General features: G+C 54.2%; 1 protein-coding gene across 27 annotated transcripts in view; it reads right to left on the bottom strand.

Annotated features, from left to right (window-relative positions):
- PHLDB1 (pleckstrin homology like domain family B member 1) overlaps window positions 1-23678 on the bottom strand; it is a 50277-nt gene that overhangs the window by 23488 nt on the left and 3111 nt on the right. For 22 of the 27 annotated variants that reach the window (XM_063672165.1, XM_063672178.1, XM_063672160.1 and 19 more), the window contains exons 2-9: window positions 20627-20707; window positions 19841-19964; window positions 18324-18494; window positions 9502-9627; window positions 5916-7261; window positions 3099-3371; window positions 2525-2665; window positions 2281-2418 (exon numbers count right to left, since the gene is read on the bottom strand). In XM_063672165.1, coding sequence (XP_063528235.1) covers window positions 2281-2418; window positions 2525-2665; window positions 3099-3371; window positions 5916-7261; window positions 9502-9627; window positions 18324-18494; window positions 19841-19964; window positions 20627-20686 — 2379 coding nt within the window. In that variant the 5' untranslated portion in view covers window positions 20687-20707. Of the gene's footprint in view, window positions 1-2280; window positions 2419-2524; window positions 2666-3098; window positions 3372-5915; window positions 7262-9501; window positions 9628-12997; window positions 13190-18323; window positions 18495-19840; window positions 19965-20626; window positions 20708-23678 lie in introns of those variants that run through there. The other 5 variants (XM_063672167.1, XM_063672161.1, XM_063672177.1 and 2 more) reach the window with 3 other exon arrangements.

Below are 23678 nucleotides of genomic sequence, written 5' to 3'. Positions count from 1 at the left end.
CTTGAACTGAAATTGTTGGGTAGGTCTTGAGAAAAGGCCCTCTGTTTTCTCTCCAAACCAGTCAAGGCTGGTTCTGCATCACAGAATCGCAGCCTTCAGCTCTCATCCCTCCCCTTCTACCACAGCCCAGAGACCAAAATTTAACCCAGGGAAAAAGAGTAGTGATGGTGAGGGTTAAATCCAGGGTTGGGCGTGAATCAGGAGCTGAGGATGTTAAAGCAGTGCGGCAGAGGGGACCCCAACCCAACACCCTTGGCCTCCCTCCCCTCCTGCCCAGGGTCAGGGTGGGGTGTTGGCCCTGCAGGCTGAACTTCAGGGATGAGGGCTGCAATTAGTTCGGGCCGTTTCCACGGTAATAAGAGTCCCAGGAGTGGGTACAGAGGGGGTGGACGGTTCTGTCTGGGGTGAGATGACACCTCTGAGGGTGGGAAGGGGGACGAGGGGAGGGTTTGGTGAGTCACCCCTCAAAGGACAGGCAGAGGAGAAACTGTGATTACTGATTCCAAAGCCAGAGTGGAGCCATGGGCTGAGGGCAGGGGAGGGAAGCCGAGTGAACCCTCCACACCACTGCCATCACTACCACCATCACCATCACCACCGTCACTACCACAGCCTCGAATAACTTCTCTCTTCCCCACAGAGAAAGCGAAGTCCAGGCCTCCAAAAAACTCCAGGTCAGTGGGAAATGAGGTTAGGCAGGTTCCTTCTGAAATGCTGAGCTTTATCCCTGGGAGTGAGGCCCTGTGCTGAACCCAGTCACTCCCATCCCTCTACCCAACTCATCTACCCATCCCCAGAGAGGAGGACCTGATCAGGCCAGTTCCTGGGGTCTGGGTGCTTCTTCATCCTTGGACTCAGCCTTTAAAATACCCTGTGTTATAGGTGCTCAGGAGTGAGGAGAAGAGTAGGGGTTACCCATTACCAACCTCTGATGGGTATCTGAATTTGGGAAGCCCCAAGGGAAAGCTAGGAAGGGTAGCCACTATGTTGGCAGAGAGGTCTTGTGCAAGCCCTCCAAGACCACACCCACAACTGGGCATCCTTACTCCTTGGCTCCAGAGGGCAGGCAGGGGAATAGGTGGAAGACAGCCTGCTTTGCTGTGCAGGAAGCTGCCAGGAAGCCTCCTTGGGTTATCTCATGCTGTCCTCAGACAGTAGCCTAAGACAGCAGCCTAGGCATTTCCAATGGAAAGAACTCTTCAGTCTGAGCAGCTCCACAGCCAAGCATTTCCCCCACCCTCATACCCCTCCTGCCAATGCCCCCTTGAGTAAAGTTGAGCTACCAATCCTCCTGCCAATTCCTTTCATATAAAAACTCTGGGGTCCCACACCAAGAAAAGAAGGAGGCAGCATTAGAGGGGAGAGGCCAGGAGCACAGAGGCACCCATTGAGTTAGTGCAAAAGCGGGCATGGCTCAGCCCTACCTGGGTGGCACTGGCAGTTAGGGGCATGCGGAAAGCCCAAGTCAGTGATTAGAAGGGGCGTTAGTGTAGGCCTAGTTGGCAAGCGTGGAGTTAATTTGGCACAGAATTTGGGAGTGTGGTTTTGGGGGCCAGAGCCAAAGCTCCAAAAAAAAAAAAAAAGGGGGTCAACGAATTTTTAAGATTCTCAAAATTGAGGGCAGGAGGAAGAAACTCAAAAACTCCAGAAGGAAAATTAAATTATTGGAAAAATACTGTCAGATCCAGAAATAGATGACCCCTCTCCACTTCAGGGCTTTTGGCACGGTGTTGGGCATCTGGGAGTGGCCCCTGCAGGCTGGCACGAAATCTGAAAGGGGCAGGGGCAGGAGCTAGGATCACCTGGGATGGGAGGCTGCAGATCCTGAAGGCTCAAGGGAAGCAGAGGCCCGAGGGCCATCTCCCAAAGATCACAACGTACGCACTTGTGGCATGCTTGGAGGGAGATGTTCTCCAGATGGTGGGACCCGAACTTGAATCACTCCCCAATGTCAGTCCCTTGGGCTGTGCTCACTGCCCAAGAAGGGGCTTTGACACTTCCTAGAAGGGCCATAAAGGGCCTAGGATGGCAGGCACCCAGAGGTAGCACACAGACCCAGACAGAGGAGACCCCAGACACCAGCCCAGCCCCTGGCAGTGCCCTCCAAGCTGGTTCCTTCCACAGAGGAGGACAAGTCACCCTGTCTCTGGAAAGCCACAGAGACCACTTGTACTGCAGAATGGATGATGAGGTGAAGGGTACAGGGCCCCAGAGAAGACATTTCTCCTTCTCTCCCAGGCCACTGGTACCCAGCACTAAGCTGGGCCAGGTGTGGGTTACCTTGTCCCTCTCCTTCTGGATGCCTGTCTCCAAGGCCACCAGCTTCTCCTGCAGTTGATCCACTGCCTTCTGCTCCTTCTGCAGCAGTGCCCGCTCTGCCTCCCTCTCTCCCTGCAGCAGTGCCCGCTCCATTTCGGCCTGGGGGCAGACACCAGGGTCCCCATCAAAGCAGCTGACTGTGGCCCCTTCTCTGGGGCCCTCAGTTGGCCTAGGGAAGAGTCCAGCTAGGGACTTCACGGCTCACCTCTCGGGCTGACTCCTGCAGCTGCTGCTCTAGCTCCTTCACACGGACCTTGAGCTGCTCCATGCGCCCCAGCACCTGAGCCCGCTCCTCTTCCAGGGCTAGCACCTCTCCCTGGAGCTTGGTGCTAGGTGCATCTTCATGCTGGAGGGGAGGGAAGCTATCAACTGAGGAAGCCTAGAGCCTTTTGGAATCAGACTAAGAAAATGGATCACCTGTTCCTCCAGGCACTTGCTGAGGAATAGCTGGACTGAGACAGGGGGCTAATTCCCTGTCCCCCACCCAACCCCCACCTTTGAGGGGAGCAATAAGGGCTCTGCGGAAGAGAATATTTACCACTGAGTGCCAGGCCTGGGTGGGGCCCCATGGAAAGGCAGGTCATAAAGCATATTTATAGCTTGGGAAGCTCATCAACACCTCCCTTCTCTTCCTTGTCTCATTTCTGCACCTCTGCTCTCTAATCTCTTCCCAAACTTGATCCTTCCCCTCACTGGACCTTGGCATTCGATACACCAGCCTCCTCGCCCCCAGCAGGTCCAACTTCAGCCTCTTTGTCTTGCCTTCCCCTCCATCTCACCTCCTGCTGGGTGCTCTCAGTGCTGCTGCACTCCTCCTTGAGATTTTCCTCATCTGAGCGCTCCATACTCTCCCATAGGCGTTGGGTGGCAACTCCAGGCTCCTCACTGCTCCGCCCAGAGGCCCCTGCAAGGCCTCGTGAGGGCCTCCGGCCTGCCAGTGCCAATGCTGCGGTGGCCTCCCCAATGCTGGGAAGCTCCCCAGCCTCAGGTCCCCCATCAGCCCGGCTGTATTCGGCACACAGGTTCAGGATGGTCTCCAGGCGCTGGCGTTCCTGGGGAGGATGGACAGAGCAGGACATGAAGGGGAGGAAGCTGAGCCCTGGTGGGGATAGAGCCAGGTTCAGTATCCTGTCAGGAGGGAGAGCAGGGTTACAGGGGGCTAGGACATCAGTGTCAAGTCAGGAGAGGCCTGACCCCAAGACCTAGGGGAGGCAGAGGGAAACAGGGTGCCCCAGAAGTGGGCAGGAAGAACCAGGCTGTTGTGCCACCTGCCCACATGGCATAACAGCCTGGTTCTTCCTGCCCACTTCTGGGACAGCCCCTTCCGTCTTCCTGTTCCTTTCTTTTTTCAGTCTACCCCAGGACACACAAGAACACACCAAATGGACACACAGGAACACACCAAACACATATGGAAACACACTGTTAAGCAGACTACAGACCACAATGAGACACAGATAAACTCAGGTGCTCGTCCTGATGCAGGTACACACAGATCTACAGACACAAGGACACACGCTGACACACCAGCACTGATGCACAGGCACACAAGGATACAACATGTGCCCTGGCCCTGCGTTAATAGGCAGGTACAAAGACACCAGCCCTGACATGCACAAATGCACACTGATGCACACTCACAGATAAACACAGTCTAGCATACAGACAGGTGGGCACGTGTGCAGACAGACAGGGCTGGAAAACAGACCCACGAGCCCACAGGGACCAGACACCCAGCCACAGACATACGTGGAGAAGAGGTAGACCAAGGACACGGCCCTCTTTGTCCCCACCTCAGCTCCAAGTTACACCTCAGCCCTTGGCTGTTTATCAGCAGGATGGGCTGCTGCCAGTCCTTGAATGCCCAGGCCCATGAGTGAGTACTCCCATGGCCCTACCACTTCATCACCCCTCTCCACATGCACACCCACCCAGATACAGTCACCTCTCAGGGGCCTAGGAGGTAAAGGAGGGATGATACACTCACATTCCTGGTCTTTGTCGCCTTCTCCTGCAGGCCTACCTATAGGCCTGAAGCCTGGCTTGTGAGGCTCCCATGGCTCTCTAGGGTCCCTAGACCTCCTCAAGTGTCTCTTACCACTTACAGTTTGGCCATGAACCCAAACCGCAGGAAGTGGAGAGAAGGCTGGAGAGGTGTTCTCATACACTTACCCAGCTTCCCTCCTGTTGCTTGCCCAGTTCCATAGCAAAAAAAAAAAAAAAAAAAAACCGGAACAGAGCCTTGGCACCTGGGAGGCTGGGCCAGTGCCTCCGCCCCTGCCCCAGGACCCAGATAAGCAGCCTGGTTGAGGTGGGAGGGGCAGGGCGGGCAGCCTCCAAGACTTAAAGTGGCAGGTGAGGCAGGTCAGGACTAGTGGTAAGATGTGTGCTTATGTGTGGGAATGGGAGTGGGAAAACTGATGGAGGAGTTGGGGGAGGCTGTGCCTGCCACTCTGCCTGTGCCAGGCTCACTGCCCCCTCTCCAGGATGAGACCCCAGCTTAGAATGGCCATGCATTCCCATCTAGACCAATGCAAAAACAGTGAAGAGAAGATGCAGCAAAGGAAAAGAAGGGATCCGCCTCATCTCACCCCCATCTAACACAAACGCACAATCCTATACCCTCATCCAAAACTGTCCCAACTTCTTCCAAAAGTATCTCCAGATGCTTCAGTTCTGGTTCTCTTCCTCAAACCAATCCCAGGGTTCATGCCCACCTTCCAAAGAACCCTGTTATGCTTGTAAGGGACAGAGGGCAGAATCCATTCTTCTGTACATGGGCTCGACTGTGTACACACCAGCCAGAGCTCCTTAAGCTCCCTCAGCTATCTGGGGAATCCTGGCCCCCACCCAGCTCAGAGGCCATCTCCAGGACAGCTGCCTAGAGCCACACCCAGCCCCTGCACGCACCCACACGCATGCACATGGACACACACAGTCACAACTACACAGGCTGGCTAACGGTCAGGCCAGGGTTGCCTATCCTGCTCTGTCCCTCTACCCTGCCACCCACACTCCTAGATGATACTGCCTGGGCCAGGATGAGCAGCTCCCACCCACTTGTAGAGGCCAAAGACAAGCAAAAAAGAAGGACAAGGTACTTCTCTAAAGAACAAGTCTCAGAAAGAGTCACATAGACAGGGGACCTGGGTTCCAATTCCAGCTCTGCCAGAACTTGCTGTGTGACCTTGGACAAAGCCATTCCCCTCTCTGAGCTTCAGCCTACTCATCATCACCAACTGCTTCTCAAACTGGGAGGTTCGAGGTCTTACCATACCTGTGGTATGTTTTCCTAGGGCTTCACTGTGCTCGGGTAAACAATGTGAAATTTAATTTATACATTAAAACAAATGCTATGTTGAATAAATGCAAAATTAGCAAGAATTTAAAATAAAGCCTTAGAGATTTCAAAGGAATTTCTTCTTCATGGCACCAGAACCATAAGATATTGATCACTAAAGTGTATCCTGGAGGTGGGGAACCTTGAGAAGCCCAAGCCCTGTTTGAGGGCCTCTCCTGCTCTGCCAGCTGGCCTGCTCGAGCCCTGGCAGAGACTCTGCCATGGACAGTGGCAAGCCTCCCTGGCACCCGCTCACCAGCCTCTCCATCTCCTGCTCCCGGAGCCGCTCTTGGCGCTGTCGCCGGTGGTACTCCAGGAGGTCGTCCTCATTGTCACTGATCTCTGTGATGCTATTTTTCCGCTCCCTTGTGACAGGCACCCGCAAGTCCCCGCTGGAGAGCTTCCTCTGGACACAGGGACTCTGGCAGGGTGAAGCCCCAGTAAGAGAGCCCAGACTGTAGGCTGGGCTCAGCCTGCCACTGAAGCTGCCCTTGCGGGGTGCCAGAGACTCACCCAGTGTGGGTGAGGGGCTCCGTGTCCTACGGCCCCGTGCCCCCAGCGTCAGGGAGAAGTCCTCTGGTGAAGCCCCATGGGCTGCCCAGCGCCGGGGCCGAGGACTCTCTGCCACTTCCCTGCTTAGCTTGGGATCTGGGGTGGTCCGGGTGGGCAGCGGGGAGAGAGCTCGCCGGGACAGAGACGGACTTAAGGGGGGTAGTTCTCGCATACTGTCCAGGCCCCGCCGGCCCAGGCGGGGACTCTCAGGAGGCTGCAGGGTACGGGTGGCTAACCCATCTGAAAATGTTCGGCCCACCAGCTGGCGTGAGGGGCTGGTTGTTAGGACCCGCTCACTGCCTGGAGGCTCACGGAAAGGGCTGGGAGGGCGGTCCTGGAGTGTGCCAATCTTGTTTCGGGGAGCAGGGACTGGAGGCTGAAACTTGGGGCTGCCAGGAATGCTGGTGGGTTGACTGAGAGCACCAGAAGCTGGGTATTCACTCAGGCTGATGGCCACCACAGGCAGCTGCCCACCCAGCCGGGGGCTCTCAGTGGCTCTCCGGGCCTCCGCCAAGACAGTAGCTGCAGGGCTGTCTGTCAGCAGACCCCGGAGGCCAGGGCTGGGAGGCCTCTCATGGCTCCCTTTCCTGCTCAGCCGAGGACTCTCGGAGCGAGCACCACTTGGTCGGGACTGTGGGGGCTGCAGGGCCAGATGGTAGCTGGAGGAACGGGCAGGTACCAGCGGGGGCACAGAAGGTCCTGGCTCTTGCCCACTGGGTGAGTGACTGGCACAGCTTCCACTGCTGGCTGGTGAAGAGAGTGGAGAGAAGGCTGGAGAGGTGTTCTCATAGCTGGAGCCCACAGACATGGCACCGGGGCTGGTTGGGGGAGACAGCAGGTAGCGCCCACCATTAGCCATCGGCGACAGTGGAGAGGTTGCGGCAGGCTTCTTGCCAGCAGCTCCAGGCTCCTCTAGCACCAGTGAGTCCATGATCTCTTGCAGGTCCTTCTCAATAGAGCTCACCAGGGAACTGTGGCTGGCACAGGCGGAGGGTCCCCGTGTTGCAGTCTGTGGGGTGTGGTTCCCATTTACCAGACTTTCTGATTCTGCTGGAGGGAAATGCAAAGGTCTTTGACTTTAGGGAGCTGCATATGCATAAGAGCCAGAGCACTAGCCCACCTCCTCCTAGCACAGTGAGGCTAACAAGGCTCTGGAGAAGAAGCCAGGAGATCTGGTTCTGGTACCAGCCAGCTCTGCCACTGACCTGCTATGCAACCTTAGCCAAGTCACTTGTCCTCAGTTTCTCCTTCTGTAAAGGAAGGGAATCGGCAGGGCCTTCCTGCCTGTGACTTAAAACAGTTAACAATGGTAGGCACTTCTAAGCCTATTGTTGTCAATTCACCCCAAGACTAGACTCCTCCAATCTATATCCTATATCCCTCCTCAAGAAGGGCAGGTAGGCCAGGCGCGGTGGCTCACGCCCGTAATCCCAACACTTGGGGAGGCCGAGGCGGGCAGATCACTTGAGGACAGGAGTTCAAGACCAGCCTGGCCAATATGGTGAAACCCCACCTCTAATAAAAATACAAAAAATTAGCTGGGTATGTTGGCACATGTCTGTAATCCCAACTACTCAGGAGGCTGAGGTACGAGAATCGCTTGAACCCAGGAGGTTGCAGTGAGCTGAGAACTACCTGGGTGACACAGCAAGACTGTCTCAAAAAAAAAAAAGAGGCCAGGTGTGGTGGCTCACGCCTGTAATCCCAGCACTTTGTGAAGCTGAAGTGGACGTATCACCTGAGGTCAGGAGTTCAAGACCAGCCTGGCCAACATGGTGAAACCCCATCTCTACTAAAAATAAAAAATTAGCAGGGTGTGGTGGCACGCACCTGTAGTCCCAGCTACTCGGGAGGATGAGGCAGGAGAATCACTTGAATCCAGGAGGCAGAGGTTGCAGTGAGCCGAGATCGCGCCACTGCACTGCAGCCTGGGCAACAGAGTGAGACTCCATCTCAAAACAAAAAAAAAAGAAAAAAGAAAACAGAAGGGCATTATACAAAGAAGATGGGTGCCTGCTGCAGAGCTGGCCAGAAGTTCCAGGGGCTCCTAGTCTAATAGGATGTCAGGGCCTCCCAACGTAGGAACCAGAGGCCCAGGGGTAAAAAACAAAAGAAAAAGAAAAAAGCCTGCAGGGCTGGGTGAGGGGTGTGTGCTGCACCACTTTGTCCAATCAGAGGTAGGGGAGGGAGCTAGTGCTAATGGCTGGTTCCTGGAAGCCAGGCTGCCAGCAAGGAGGTGAAGCTCAGTGCCTCCAATTATCCCATTAAGCCACGCCAGCAAGAGCCTGCTTTGCCATGCCCCAGCCCTAGTCAACCATACAGGAGTCCCTAGAACCACTGCCCAAACAGCTAAGGGAGTGACATGACAAGGCTGGGGTGGGGGCAGGGTAAAATTAACTAGGGAGTAGACTGGGAACCCAGGTTTCTGAGCCCACAGAGGACTGGAAAAGATCGAGGGTGGGGAAAAGAGAAGGGAAATCCTTTGCAAGACTGAGTTTGGGTCCAAAATTATGGGGACTGTGTGGGATATAGTCAGAGGGGTTGCCATGGATACTGGTAATCCCAGTGACCACTCACCTTTCTTCAGGTCCCCAGGCTATCCACTTAGGCTGCTGATACCACCCCACTAGGTGTACCTCACATCCATGTCCATCTGTCCCAGCACCTGTCACCCCATAGCCATCTAAATGCCAGTGCAAAGTCTGAGATGGTAGACCCAATAATAGCCTCCTGGTCTGCACACCCCCCCACCGTGCAGCTGGGCTAAGGGGGCTGTGTTGGTTCCCCAGAACAATCACCAACTCTCTTCTAGGGATCAATAATTCACACACAAAATACAGCTGCTCCACTGAGTCATCAGCGGGCAGGGCATGGAGTGAGGGTTGGCGAGGCCCAAGGACATGATCCCCACCACAGCTTACAGGGAATTCAACCTAATGCTTCCTTCTGCCCCTCAGGGTACCCTAGAGGGTGAAGCTCCCTGTGGTGATACAAGTGGGCCAGAGTTCCAGACACTGAGTGGCATCCTCCAGGGCAGTGGGGTACAAGCTGGCAGAGCCCGCCATCCCTCGAGGCACATAATTTCCCAATTTTAGCTAAGCAGCACTGCCTTGGTTAGCTCTCAGTGGCCCCACTGCCTGGCATTGTCCACCAGCCCATGGCAGGTGGCAGTGAGCCCAGACCTTAGGTATTGTCTTGCCCTAACACTCCAAGTGTGGCTGAAGTGAGCAAGGAGGAGGACTGCTGAAGGAACACCACCAATCCAGCACCCTGCCCCTCCGGGTACCTACCAGGTACAGGGCTGTAGGGGGGCCCAGGGGCTCGGCCCCCTGCTGGAATCATGCTTTTCATCCACTTGGCTTCAGCCGGGTGGTTAAAGCGAAGGAAGGTGGACTGACCCAGGCACAACATGCAGCCTGCAGAGAAAGCAAACACTTGAAGACCGGGTGTGGTGGCTCACACCTGTAATCCCAACACTTTCAGAGGCAGAGGCGGGTGGATCACCTGAGGTCGGGAGTTTGAGACCAGCCTGGCCAACGTGGTGAAATCTCGTCTCTACTAAAAATACAAAAATTAGCCGGGCGTGGTGGTGGGCGCCTGTAATCCCATAATCCCAGCTACTCAGGAGACTGAGGTCAGAGAATATTGAACCCGGGAGGCGGAGGTTGCAGTGAACTGAGATCACGCCACTGCACTCCAGCCTGCATGACAAGAGCTAAACTCTGTCTCAAAAAAAAAAAAAAAAAAAAGAAAGGAAGAAAGAAAGAAAACACTTGGAAGGGCAGGCAGGGCTGAAGTTACCCCACCTCACAGCACTAGCAGGCTCACCTCGGCTCTAAAGACCCATCCCCACCTGCTCTCAGAGTCCACACAGTCCACACCCGACCTTGCCTGTGCTTGAGATGGGCACCTCCAGGGCTCCGCAGCACAAGACAGAGTAGAAAAAGCACTGGTGAGTGAGTCCCAAGATCTGAGTCCTCGTCCTAATTCCTCTTCTTACTAGCTGTGAGATCTCTGGGTGAAGTAACTTCACCTCTGAATCTAGTTCTCTTAATCAGAAAAATGGGGACAATACCACTGATCTTGTAGGGTTAATAAGACAGTGTATGTGAAAGTACTCTGTAAAAATATATTCAGAGAGGCCAGGCGTGGTGGCTTACACCTGTAATCCCAGCATTTTGGGAGGCTGAGGCAGGCGGATCACCTGAGGTCAGCAGTTCGAGACCAGCCTGGCCAACATGGTGAAACTCTGTCTCTACTCAAAATACAAAACTTAGCTGGGGGTGGTGGTGTGCGCCTGTAGTCCTAGCTACTTGGGAGGCTGAGGCAAGAGAATTGCTTGAACCCAGGAGGCAGAGGCTGCAGTGAGCCGAGATCACGCCACTGCACTCCAGCCTGGGCAACAGAGCGAAACTCCATCACACACACACACACACACACACACACACACACACATGTTCAGAGAACACAGACACCCCTGTCCCCCAACCCCAACCTGTATCCATGATCCATCTATCTGCCCCTTGGGTAGAAGGGTAGAAGAGTCAGTCTGAGAGGCAGCAACTTCCAGGGTCACAAAAAAAAGCTCTGAGATAGGGAACAAGGGGAAAAACCATGGATCAGTCAGATGACCTGGGGGGGTCCTGAATTTGCTCCCACTCTTTATTGTTTTGTGACCTTAGGAGAGCTCTGTGCTGCAAGTCTAGGAAGCGACCACCACCTTTCTTTCTGACTAAGCACCCTCTGCATGCTCCCTGGTCTCCCCTGGCATCAGGCCAAGACTAGGCCACCGGGCCCGGCCTCAGCCAAACACATTCCCAGGCAGTAGACACAAGCCCAGTCCTGCCCGGGAAGTGTGAGTACCTGGAGAGGGAGGGCATGTGGGAGCTGGAAAATGTAGCCAGGGGCACCCGGAGTGTGCACAGTGGCAGGTGTGCCCACAGGCGCCTAAGTGTAGCTAGCAGAACTCCACCTCCCAGTCACACCAGGTGCTGGAGGGCTCCTGCAGAAGATACTATGTTGGGAGAAGCCAGAGCCCTGTTGCTCTCTACCACCAATCCTTCCAATTTGTCCACACCCCTGGCCCCCGGCCTCAGCCTCCTGTCTACCCAATCTGGTGCCACTTGGCACCCCAACCTTCACGCCAGTCTGAGCTAAGACTGGCAGAGAAGTCTACATTCCTGGACACTGAGACAGTTCAGCTCAGGCAGGCCGCAAGGGCAAGGGGCATCCCAGGCCACGTGGGTACCTTGGCAGGTCCCTTACTGAGAAGCTCAGGAGCCTGTTCCTGGGATCCTGGGCATTGCTTGGGTTGGGGGTTTAGTAGGCTGAGAAGCCCATGGCAGATAACCATAGTGGATAAAGCCACTCACTATCCTGGCATACACAAAGGCCCTCCCAGGCAGCCAGACACCAACAATTCTAAAGGAGAGAGAGGGAGCCTTCCCTGCCAAGTCACCAATCAGAGAAGAGGATCCCAGAGTATTCAAAACTGGAATAAATAATAGCCAACCACACTGTCCACCTAATTACAACCACAGCTGTTTCAGAAAGAGCACTGTCAAGCCCCTCCCCCTCCTTTTAGCCATTTAACAAGCTTACTGGTGATGAGTTCACAGGGTCTAGACAGACCCACTCAACCCAGGGTCGTGGGTGGTGGGGATCAGGAGCCTGACCACACAGTACAGGCTGGGAAGGAGGCAGGGAGTCTGAGTGGATTCCAGCCCAGCAGTGCCAGGCCCACCCAAGTAGGATGTAGGCATCTAGGGATCCTCTGCTTGGGCCCCTATAGCTGTGTGTTTTCTGCCCCTTCCTCAGCCCTTCACCCTCCCCCACGTAAGGGGGTGTGGCCGTGCTGCCTCTGGGCTATAAATAGTGATGCCAGGCAGCAGAGCTGGATCCGTATTAATAGAGCGGGCAGGAGGGCAGCAGGACTGAGGGCAGCCCAGCTCCTGCCCAAATTAACTTTCTATTTGCATGCAGAAGCTTCAGGCATTGCCCCAATGCTGGCCCCTACAGCCCCCAGGGGTCTGGCCAGCCTGTTTCTGGGAAGAAGCCTCCTCTCTGCCCATCCCACCCCAATCCGCAAAGGCCAGCCCTTTCAGGGAGCCCAGGAATCCCTGCCCATCCTGCCAAAGTCATGGTCAGTGTCCCCCATGCCCAGAGGGGATCAGGGTCCAGCTGTGTGCAGGTGGGTGGAGGAGCTGCACATCTGGAGGGGAAAAACTAGGCGAAGGAGAGGATGAATCCTATCTGTGAGAGATGCAGAGGAGAAACACCAACACAGACTCACACTCATACACACTCATAGTAACACAACAGACTTCTGGGCGTACATGCTCACACACTCTCAGAGCTACTGTCACTGCCCTCCTGGTCACACAAATAGAATGGATTGGCCAAAGGGAGACCGAGTGAAGGGAATATGGGAGGAAGGGCCTTGGTCCTTCCTATCTGAGACCCTCCTTGGCCATAAGGTAGACTCCCCTCATTCTAACCAGGACTCTTTAACCCCATCTGAGGGAGGTGGGTCCTAAGGAGGGGACTGCCGGAGCGCTGGAGAAGATAAGGTCTACCGGCTGAGAAGCGCCCCCAAGCCTAGAATCCCCATTTAGAAATGTTCAGGGAACACACACAATCGAGTCTCTCCGCCTCAAGCTCCCAAAGAAGGTCAGAGGACCCCATGCCCCTCCTCCCGCCCACCCTCCTCAAGACGCCCCTCCCAGCCTGAGCTTCTCCAGGCTTGGCTGCTTGGGGGCTGTAGCTGGCCCGGGGCTGAGGACTCACCGCCGAAACCGGACCTCCGGACCGCTCGCCCCCGCTAGCTCGGGCCCTCCAGGTCCCGGGCCCGCCCGGGGCCTTTGAGGGGGCGGGCCGACCTCCCGAGCTGCCGGCTCTAGGCTCGGAGCTAGCAGCGAGGCAGCGAGCAGCCGCCAATGCCCGGGGAGGGGCGGGCCGGCCACCAGCGGCGGGGGAAGGGAGCCAGGGAGGGAGGGACAAAGGAGAGGAGGAGGGGAAGAGGAAGTGATGGAGGAGACGAGTGGAGAGCTGGATGGAGAGGGCGGGGCGGGAGGATGCAGAAAGGGAGCCGGCTTGGGATCCTGCACCGGGGGCAGGAAGAAAAGTGGGCGGGAAGGAAAGGTTCAAGGGAGGTGACTGAGTGAAGGAAAGGTGAGAGGTGAGTACTGAGGCCAGAGAGTGAAGAGCCAGGAGGCAGGAGTGAGGCCAAGCAAAGGACAGGGTCTCATTCCCAGCCCCCTGTGGTAAGAGGTCAGTGGCAGCCGGGCTGGCCGGCCCTGACTGGCTGTAGTACCTTGAGCCAGTCACACCCTCTGGCCTCGGCTTCCTTATCTACAGAAAGTCAGCTCTGACATTCCATGGGTCCATATCTGAGAGAGAGAGGGAGAGGAAAAGAGCAGGGGCTCTGCAGGATCCAGCTAGGTCATTAGGTCCTGCTCTGGCCCTCAGGCTGCCACCGTAACAAGGTCACCCTGGGCTGGGAGTTCAGGCCAAAGCAGTGCTCTGTACAATGCAAGCACTCAGCCCACCTCCTGTCTCCACCCTAAACACCTCCTCTTCCGGTCCCACTCCCCATAGCTCAACTCATGACCCAGAGTGGACCAAGGCACTGCCCTTTCCAGCCAGCCCACTTCCTGGGCCCCTGGAAGCCAGCCCGCACCCCCGCCACAACCTCCAGTTGTGCTAGACCCAGCAAAGAGCCCTCCGACCCCAATAAGGTACCCATACTACTTGGGAAACAGATATCTGGAGCCCCCAAAGTCAGGCTGAGATTCTGAGTCAGGCAGGTGTTTTGTTTTGTTTTGTTCTGTTTTTTTTGAGATGGAGTTTCATTCTTGTTGCCCAGGCTGGAGTGCAATGGTGCGATCTCGGCTCACTGCAACCTCCGCCTCCGGGGTTCAAGCGATTCTCCTGCCTCAGCCTCCCATAGCTGGGACTACAGGCATGCGCCGCCACACACCCAGCAAATTTTCTATTTTTAGTAGAGATGGGGTTTCTCCATGTTGGTCAGGCTGGTCTCCAACTCCCGACCTCAGGTGATCTGCCCGCCTCAGCCTCCCAAAGTGTTGGGATTACAGGCGTGAGCCACTGCACCCAGCCCAGGCAGGTATTAATACCTACCATCCAGCCAGGTCCCCCAGAGAGTTCCTCTTGTTCCAGGGACCTGGCCCCTGCACACCAGAGCCTTACGGGACACAATGTTGTATGCTCTCAGCAGCTCACACAGCCTGACACAGTGTCTCTCAGATACACACCAACACTTGCTCAGTCACACTGACACTACTTCATCTCTGCATGCTCTGAGTCACATAGACACCCTCATTAAACACACTGTCTGTCTCTCACACACCTTTATTCTCATGTACACATCCCCCAGACAACTCCTTTTAGTTACACACTCACCCAGGCATAGCTTTCCTTTCACTCAGTCCCTGGAGAAGCTCTGAAATAAAATCAGCCTCTTAGATGAATAATCAGGCAAGTTTTCCATTCTTGCTAAACAGCCCACTAGCCCACTCGCCCATGCTGCCAACTCTATGCATACACATGCACGCACTCACATGTGCACACGTATCTTATTCCCTTCTGAGGAAAAAGGAAGAACCATATAGGGTCAAATGCAAAATGAAGGGAGGCTTTAAAAAAACATCTCCTCAGGAAGAGTGATTCATCGGTCTGGAAACTGTGAGGGCCAGCTGGATAGACCTAGGCAGACACAGAGGATGCCCGCCAATGAGAAATAGGGCAGGAGGCAGACACAAAGAAGTGGGAAGCTGGGAGCCTTGCTCTGCCCTCCTTCTTTTGAGCTTTATTAGTCAAGATCGTTATCAGTCTCATAACAGAAAAAGGTTGAAGGCTTCACTCCCAATTTACAGATGGAGTAACTGGGTGGGAAAAAAAGAGGCTCAATGTCCTGGATCCCAGAGAGAGGCAACTGGATAACCCAGAGATCCGGCTCCCCAGTCACACTCCTCTGCTGGCCCTCACACAAGCCCCTACCCACCAGTGAGAGGCTTAGGGAATGAAGGAGACTGGAGACCAGGGCTCGGAGGAAATGCTAGGAGTGGATGGGGACCTACTGTCTAGACAGCCTGGGCCCTGAGCTGGTGGCTTTCTGGGTCCTCCCCTGCTTGGTTCCCTCCCAGATCTTTCATGTGGTCTGGCGCTGTGGTCCCAGGGTGGGGCAGCCTAGACCCAGATTGAGATTCCTCCTCATTCCCTTGGTCCTATTCCCAGCTCCACCCCTTGCTCTGCAGAGAAGAGGGCAATGTGGGATGTGCCAAGATGCCTGGGTACAGGGGATGGAATCAGGACCTTCCTGGCTCCCTCACTTCATGCTCCTATGTTCATAGCTCTGTGCTAAAGGTTGGCATCTGTTTTCTGCCTGCCTCCCCCTTCCCCTGGCCCAGGCATATTCCTGCTGGAAGAGCCTGTCACTGCCATCTCTGCTTGTCATGAAGTGTGTCTTTCCAAGTTGCCTATGGCTGGGCACAGTGCCCAGAATGATGCATCTAAGGCCAAAGCACGCTCCTTGTTATTCCCAGGGTAGCCCTTGTTTTTCAAAGAGGAGGGTCCCGTCTACAAGGCCAGATTAGGGGAACAAGGCAGGGAAAATGATCCTCTTGTATATATGTCCACAGATAGGCATATGACTAGTGAGGTCTCATATACACATAGGAGTACACAGACATTTTGGTACCATCAGTCCTGAGTTCACCCCTGCCGCCCACTTGAACACACTGATCCATAAACACAAGGAAAGATACAAACACAGAGATTCGTAAGCCCAGAGTCACAAACACATCCGGAGCTACATAAACACACTCCAGTTACACAGACACACAGAGATAGCACATGCACCCCCGAGCCACCCAGTTTCCAGGGAAACACACTCCCAAGAATGTCCGGAGTGGGGCCAGGCAGGGCTGGGCTTGGTGCCTTGCTCCAGAGATGAGACAAGGAAACCCTCAGCTCCTGGAGCCCAGGGGAGGGGGAGGACTGGGGAGAAGAACACCCATTCCTTTGTGCCTCTGCCTACCCCTCCACAGGCTGCCAAGCTTCTGAGACAGGCGAGCCCAGACAAGAAGGCTATGGGGGTTGGGGAGGGAAAATGGGAAGGGGTTTAGGGTCAGAAGAGAGTGGGAGGGCACATACTTGGCTGGGTAGGCCTCTGGCTGGAGAAGAGTCGGGAGGGGTCACTGGGGCCAAAGGAAATGCTTCAGAATTCCATCTTAGCCCCAGGCTCTCCCCTTCTCAGGGAGCTAAATGATGCACTGGAAAGACTGGACAAAGAAGCATACCCTGCTCACAACAGGCAGGGGAACAACGTTCTTACCGATGAATGTGATGGGTTTGGGGCGGGGGTGGTAAGTGCTGGGCCTTCTTTGAACTTTGCCCTGCCTCTCCTTGCTGCTCTATTGTCTCATCTCCATGCTCCCAAATCTTAGAGAAGATGCTGTCTCTGAGACTGAACAGGACTGTTAGGAACCCACTGCCATCATAGCCAAGCCCCAATTTTTGGGGGTTCCTCCTCTCATCCAAAGTCAGAGACCTTGAATCCCTGGAGAAGGCAAGGGCCTGTGTACTGCTGCTGGTGGACCTGCCTCCCTGAAGTCAATTGTCCATGCCCTGCCCCCTACCCGAGGGCAGGAAGAAAAGACTGGAAGACTGGGGTCAAAAAAAAAAAATTAGCCGGGTGGTGGCAGGTGCCTGTAATCCCAGCTACTTAGGAGGCTGAGGCAGGAGAATCGCTTGAGCCTAGGAGGTTGTAGTGAGCCGAGATCATGCCACTGCACTCCAGCCTGGGCAACACCGCGAGACTCTGTATCAAAAAAAAAAAAAAAAAGACGGGGGAAATGTCAGGTCTCCTGGATCAGCTGTGAACGAAGTGACATTGAAAGGCCTTAAGGAGGATGAAGAGGAGAGACAGAGACAGTGGAGTGAGTAGGATGGCCACTTCCAAGGGGCTTCTAGACAGTAAGAGCCCCCAGAAAACAATGCCAGACCATCAGAGCCTGCTCAGAGCCAGGCTTAGCCTAAAGTTCCTGTCCTCCTGTTAGCTTTTAACCTCACCTCTAACCTCCACCCAAATCTGTTTTTCTAATTCTCCTAATCTGACAACTCACTGTATGAACTGATGCCCAGAACCCTGTTTCCAGGGTGAGCACACCTGGTCTGTCAAAGTGCCACCTGGGCCAACCGCTTACCTGCCTGCTAACCATAGTAATTATGGGCCTAGTTTTTTATTTATTTATTTTTTGAGATGGAGTCTTGCTCTGTTGCCCAGGCTGGAGTGCAATGGCGCCATCTCAGCTCATTACAACTTCTGCCTCCCAGGTTCAAGCGATTCTCTTATCTCAGCTTCTCGAGCAGCTAGGACTACAGGCGTGTGCCACCACATGTGGCTAATTTTTGTATTTTGGGTAAAGACAGGGTTTCACCATGTTGGCCAGGTTGATCTTGAACTCCTGTCCTCAAGTCATCCACCCACCTCGGCCTCCCAAAGTGCTGGGATTACAGGTGTGAGCCACCATGCCCAGCTGGGGGCCTAGTTTTTAGAGCTACCTTACACAACAGAATGGCCTATTGCTTTGGGTTATATTCGTGACCCAAAAGCTACTGTCAGCAGTCTTGTAACAGGAGCAGGCATGTCCTCAGATTTTACCCTTGCCCCATCCCCATCAGGAGGTATTGTCCTCCTCTCCAGCTTCTCAAAACAACTTCCTCTTGGCATCATGGAACAATGCCATTGATACCCTCTCACTGCTGCTCCAACTGCTCTTCCCCAACAACCACTAACAACCCCATCATGCCCCAGGCCCTCTGATGACAGGAATCAGAACCTCTTCTCTCCCCATAGTATGTGGAGACAGGTTGGGGGTGACCAGAGAAGAAAAGCAGGTTGAAAACATGTCTGGATGCTGAAAGGGTTTGGGATGTTGTTTAGGCACATCCAGATGCACCTGAGTACTCCATTCCCAGTATGGTCACTCAGGCAGTTACCATGGCAACCATGACAGCCAGCCTCCCCTGTGCCTAACACACACAAGCCTTTAAACAGAGGCCCCCTCCATCTGGAGGTGTCCAGCCTTACCCTGAGTGAGCCGGGTAGGCTGCCGGACAGGGAGCCCATCAATAGTGCAGGCATTGCCACAGGGGTAGAGGGTGAGGGTGCCCCGCAGGTTCTCGATGTAGCAGTGCTCTGGAGCCAGGCCTGGGCCCTGTAGTGAGATGTCTCTGGCTGCAGAGCCAATCACCGTCCTCCCTGGAGACAAGAGGCAAACTGAATCAGAGGGGTTGTCCAGGCTGAGGAGGCAGTGACAGGGCAAGGAGGGCTACAGTGGAAACATATTTCCACCTCCTACTCCAGGGAGAATCTCTGCCCACCACTGGCCACCCCTACTAGGCCCCTGAGCCTGGTCTATACAGTAAGTGATAGAAGCTGTTCTCAAACAGAGAAAACTCTGCCTGAGAATGGGAGGCCCAGAGATGGGAAGACCCAGACAGCACACAGTAGGACCCAGACTCCACAGATGGAGAAGGAAGACCGCTTTTCTGCAGATCTTCCCTTATCCCCCCAACTGCCTCTCCCTATTGTCCTTTATCCTTTTTCCCCTTCATCCTACTCCTCCTTTCTTCTAAATCTCCCTTTCTCTCCTTCTCTCCCCTGCTTCTGCTACCTGCAACACTTGGTCTCCCTCGCTAACCTCTCTCTTCAGTGCAACGTCTCTCTTCAGTGCAGGCTCTCCCCTAACTGCAGCAAGAACAGCCCCTCCCACTGAAAGAGCCCCTGGGACTGGTATTTGGAGAATGTGGAGAATGTAGTATCACCCAGGCAACAAGTGCAGCCAGGAGAGGAGAGAGGGCGGGCAGAAGCTGAAAGGTGAAGGGGGCTGTGCCAGGGCCTTATCTTGGGAGATCTAGCCCTGACTCCCATCTCTCCATTCTCCGTCTATGGTATGCCCCCCATGCAAGACAACGCCCTGGAGCGGGGCCTTTTTTCTTCTTGGCCACATTGGTTGCTAAGAGCAATGTGTTCTCCTGTTTCTCTCAGTGCTTTCTTCATGGTTTCTTTTCTTCTTTTTTTTTTTTTTTTGAGATAGAGTCTCACTCTGTTGCCCAGGCTGGAGTGCAGTGGCATGATCTCGGCTCACTGCAACCTCCGTCTCCCGGGTTCAAGCGATTCTTCTGCCTCAGCCTCCTGAGTAGCTGGGACTACAGGCCCATGCCACCACGCCCGGCTAATTTTTGTATTTTTAGTGGAGATGGGCTTTCACCATATTGGCCAGGCTGTTCTAGAACTCCTGACCTGGTGATCTGCCCGCCTCAGCCTCCCAAAGTGCTGGGATAACAGGCGTGAGCCACCACACCTGGCCTCTCCTCCTTGTTTCTAAGCTGATCTTTAAGCCCAGTCGTGGAACCAGATTATCTACCAAGGAAGGCAGGCAGTCTGGGGAGGCAGAGACAAGGGAAGGAAGCTGGTGGGGTGGGGAGGCAAGCACTGCCAGCAGACAGTAGAAGGGCCCCAACACATGCAGGAGCTGGGCCTCCAGGGCAGGAATGCCTATAAGGATAGAGGGGTGGTGAGTGAGATGCCCTGTTCACACTTACCTTCCTCCAGCGGCAGGAGGGTGATGGCTGTGCTGAGTCGCCCACTGCCCAGGCTCACCAGGTGGGGTTTTTCCGTTTGCACTTTCAGCCCTTTGCCTGTCTCGATCAGGTCCAAGGGTCCTTTCTGTAGGTAGTAGGGGTGGAGGACAAGCATCATTAGATTCAGCACCTTACCACCCTAAACCAGTCACACCAGCACTCTCTCCAGCCCTTGCCCCTCTCCAAAGGGCTCTGAGGGTGCTGAAAGGCTTAGCACAAAATCTTACACAGAGCATGATTCCACTAAATTGTAATTAGATCGGAATCTAGGCCACTAACTCGTCCCACTGGATTTATCTCAAGTCTTGGCTTAACTGTCCCTTTTGTCTATTAAAACAGAAGCAAGGAGAAAGGGGTGGGGGGTGGGGGTGGCATTGGATAAGCAGCAGGGGTACTGTAGAGGAAGGCCAATCAAGCTCCCTGCAGACTTGTCCATGGCTATCCACGTGGCCATTGCTTGCCCCTGCTAAGCTCAAGTACAGGGAAGATAGAGGCATGGATCAAGGAGAGTGATACAGCCCGGGGTCAATCTGTAAACTGCTTTCTGACTTTCGATGGGTAGTTTCTGGGTGAACCAATTAACCTGATTCAGATAAAGACTGAGCTGTTAATAGGCTTGGGACCTGGGGAAGGGCAGAGAGGAACAGAATTGCTCCTTTCATCCTTGGGCTGGGACCACAAGGGGGTAGAAGAGCTGATCCCATCCCTATTATATCTCTGTTGCCTCACAGCCCTGATCCCACTCACCTGCACCATGGTCTGGGTCTTGCATCCAGGGCCTATTTGGTTTCTATTGAGAGCGTCCATGGTCCTAAGGCTCCAGAGCTCCTAGGGACACAGCAGAAAGGTGGTGAGTGGGGAGGCCAGGGCAGGAGAGGGAAAGAAGGGAAAGAAGTAGGGTTCTCATTGCAGAGGTAGCACCAGTCACCATCAGTCCCCAAATGCTCATGCTGAAGGGAAGTAGAGGCAGCTAAAGAGCTTGGGTGGGAGTTGTCTGGGAGCAGTGCCAAGTCTCCAGCCAGCCACAGCATGGATACCAGTCCTGCCCCTTGCCACTGTAAGCACAAACAGTCCTATAGGGCCCAATCTATACTTCTATGCTTTCTTGCCCTATGCTACTCAGAACCCGGGTTTTGACAGCTGAAGACCCTTGGCCCTGTGGAGCCTTAAGCAGGGTGGGGAAAATCTAACTTAGTGGGAGAAGCAGCAAGGAAGCCCCTCCAAGGACACTGGTAGCCGGAGGGCCCCCAGGTAGGTGGCAGGGCTAAAACAGGAGCTCCCTCCTGCAACCTTTCATTCTCCTCTCACCATTTGTCTCTTTTCCCAGGGCTTTAGTAGGATGTTTTCTTAAAGGAGACACAAAAGAAAAACAGCCATTCCTGCTATCTCCAGATGTCTCAACTCCTACACCTTTTCTTCCCCAGAAAGCAACCTCAACCCAACACAATCAGCTAAAAAAATTTTTTTTAATTAAAAACAAAAAACTTTAGTGATAACTAATACTGGGAATATTGGGCTCAACTCTTGGGTTCTTAATTGGCTAGGTACTATAGGAAGCTTAGACCATTAGAACCAGGAGTAAGACAGATTCCAGAGCCAGAACTTGAATCCTCCCCACCACCACCCCACTGCCCCTCACCCACCATGCATCCCTCTCTCCCTGGCTCATGTTTTTGGTATCTGAGATGTGAGGACCTTTGTGTACTAATGTATGCCCCCATGCCCATCCCTTGGCCAACTAGCTAAGCTGAGAAACTTCCCACTTGCTGCTGAAATGTTACTGGGGAAAGCAAAGAGTGTGGCTGAGGGGTAAGGAGGCAGACCCAGGGAAACAGGGTTTCCCTCCACTCTCTCTTCAAGCCATCTACCAGGGGACTTGGAAAGGAAGTAGGGGCAGCAGCCAGCATTCCAAGGAGGGTCTGACCCTGGCAGTGGGTCCCGAGGACCTTAGCTATGGTGTTACTAAATTTACCCTCCCAGCTTCCACCCTTCCGGACCTGGACTGCATCATCTCCGTCACCATTTCCACCCAAGCTGGTGGAAGAGAGGCCGGAACCCAGGCTGGGGCCCACCCCAAGACTGCCAGGGAAGAGGGGAGGAAAACGCCATTAACCTATGCAAAGCCCCAAGCTGGCCTGGCACCTCCCCAGAATTCCTGGCCATGGAGAAGAATTTCCAAGGACAAAGATTGCTGTACTGCTTCCTTAGACTCAGGGAAATCCCTCAGCATTTTCTGAGGGAGGAGGGGCAAGAGAGTGGGTTAGGAATGGGGAGTTTATGTAAAAGAGGGGTTAAGAAAAACAAAATAATAAATAATGGTGAAGGAGAAACATCATCCTTTGGTAGAAAGAACTTTAGACTGGGATATATAAAGCCTTAAATTCTACCCTGACTTTATTTATTTATTAGCTATAAGATCCTAGACAAGTTATTTAACTTCTGATTATCAAATCATTCTTCTATAAAACTAGAGTGATGGAAAAAAATAAAAAAGACTGTCTGGATCAGTGCTTGCCTGGGGCTAGGGGTGGAATGAGGAGTGACTGTAAAAGGGCACAAGTTTGGTGGGGGTGGGGTGGGGGGAATGTTTTCAAATTAAATTGTGATGATGATTGCATGGCTCTGTAAATATACTAAAAATCTTTTAATTGCATACTTAAATTGGGTGGATGTTATAGTATATAAATTATACCTCAATAAAGCTGTCAGTTTTTTAAAAAGGACTGTCTGAAATTCAGGTATTATATTAAATGGCATTCTGTGAAAGCAAAGCACTTAATGCCGTTTATTATTATTATTATTATTTATTTTATTTTTTTTTTTGAGACAGAGTTTCACTCTTGTTGCCCAGGCTGGAGTGCAGTGGTGCTATCTCGGCTTACCACAACCTCCACCTCCCGGGTTCAAGCGATTCTCCTGCCACCACGCCCAGCTACTTTTGTATTTTTAGTAGAGACGGGGTTTATCCATGTTGGTCAGGCTGGTCTCGAACTCCCGACCTCAGGTGATCCGCCCGCCTCGGCCTCCCCAAGTGCTGGGATGACAGGCGTGAGCCACCGTGCCTGACCCCGTTTATTATTATGAGCTGTGTGACCTGGAGCAAGGCAGTTCACCTGTCTGGGCCTTAGTTTATTCATCTGTCATATTGGAGTATTTGTCACTATCGCCGTGTGGGGCAGCTGTGGTGTGCTCATTTATTTACACCCAAGAACTTCAAGTGGAGATAAAGATTGTAAAGGAGTAAGGCCGATGGAGAACAAGAGTGATTAGAGGAGAGAAGAGAAGAGAATAAGGAGGCGAAAGTAGAGGGAGAGATAAGGAGAGAGGTGTAGGGAGAAGATAAGAAAAGATGGAGAGATTGGGAGGTGCGAGGCTGTGGCCCCAGCGCAGTAACCTGATCCAAGAGAAGTGGAAAGAGCCACCAGGCCAACCTGCCCTGCACTCAGGTGGTGCTTTCCCAAAGGGCGATCGCCGCGGCCGAGAGCGGCCACCTGGGGGCGCCCTCACCTTGACTCCCGCCCTGGCCGGGGCTGCGGAGTGACGCTGAGCGAGGGACGCCCCTCACCTGCGGCCCCGCTTCCGTCCGGCCCGCGGCTCCCCAGCACCCCGGCTGTCATTACCCGCCCGCCCGGCCCCGCGGCCAAAAAAAGGCCCCTGCGGTGCGCGTCCGGCCCTGGGTGCCCTCCCGCACGCTGGGTACAGACGCCCCAGTGCCGCCCCGGCAGCCGAGTGGCGGAGGCCGGGGTGTCTGGATTTGAAGAGTGACAGGCAAGGCCCCCTGTGCGCAAGGCCGGGGCGC

Source organism: Pongo pygmaeus, chromosome 9 (genome assembly GCF_028885625.2).
Source record: "Pongo pygmaeus isolate AG05252 chromosome 9, NHGRI_mPonPyg2-v2.0_pri, whole genome shotgun sequence".
Classification (NCBI taxonomy): Eukaryota; Metazoa; Chordata; class Mammalia; order Primates; family Hominidae; genus Pongo; species Pongo pygmaeus.
This window is presented reverse-complemented; position numbering and strand designations above follow the sequence as displayed.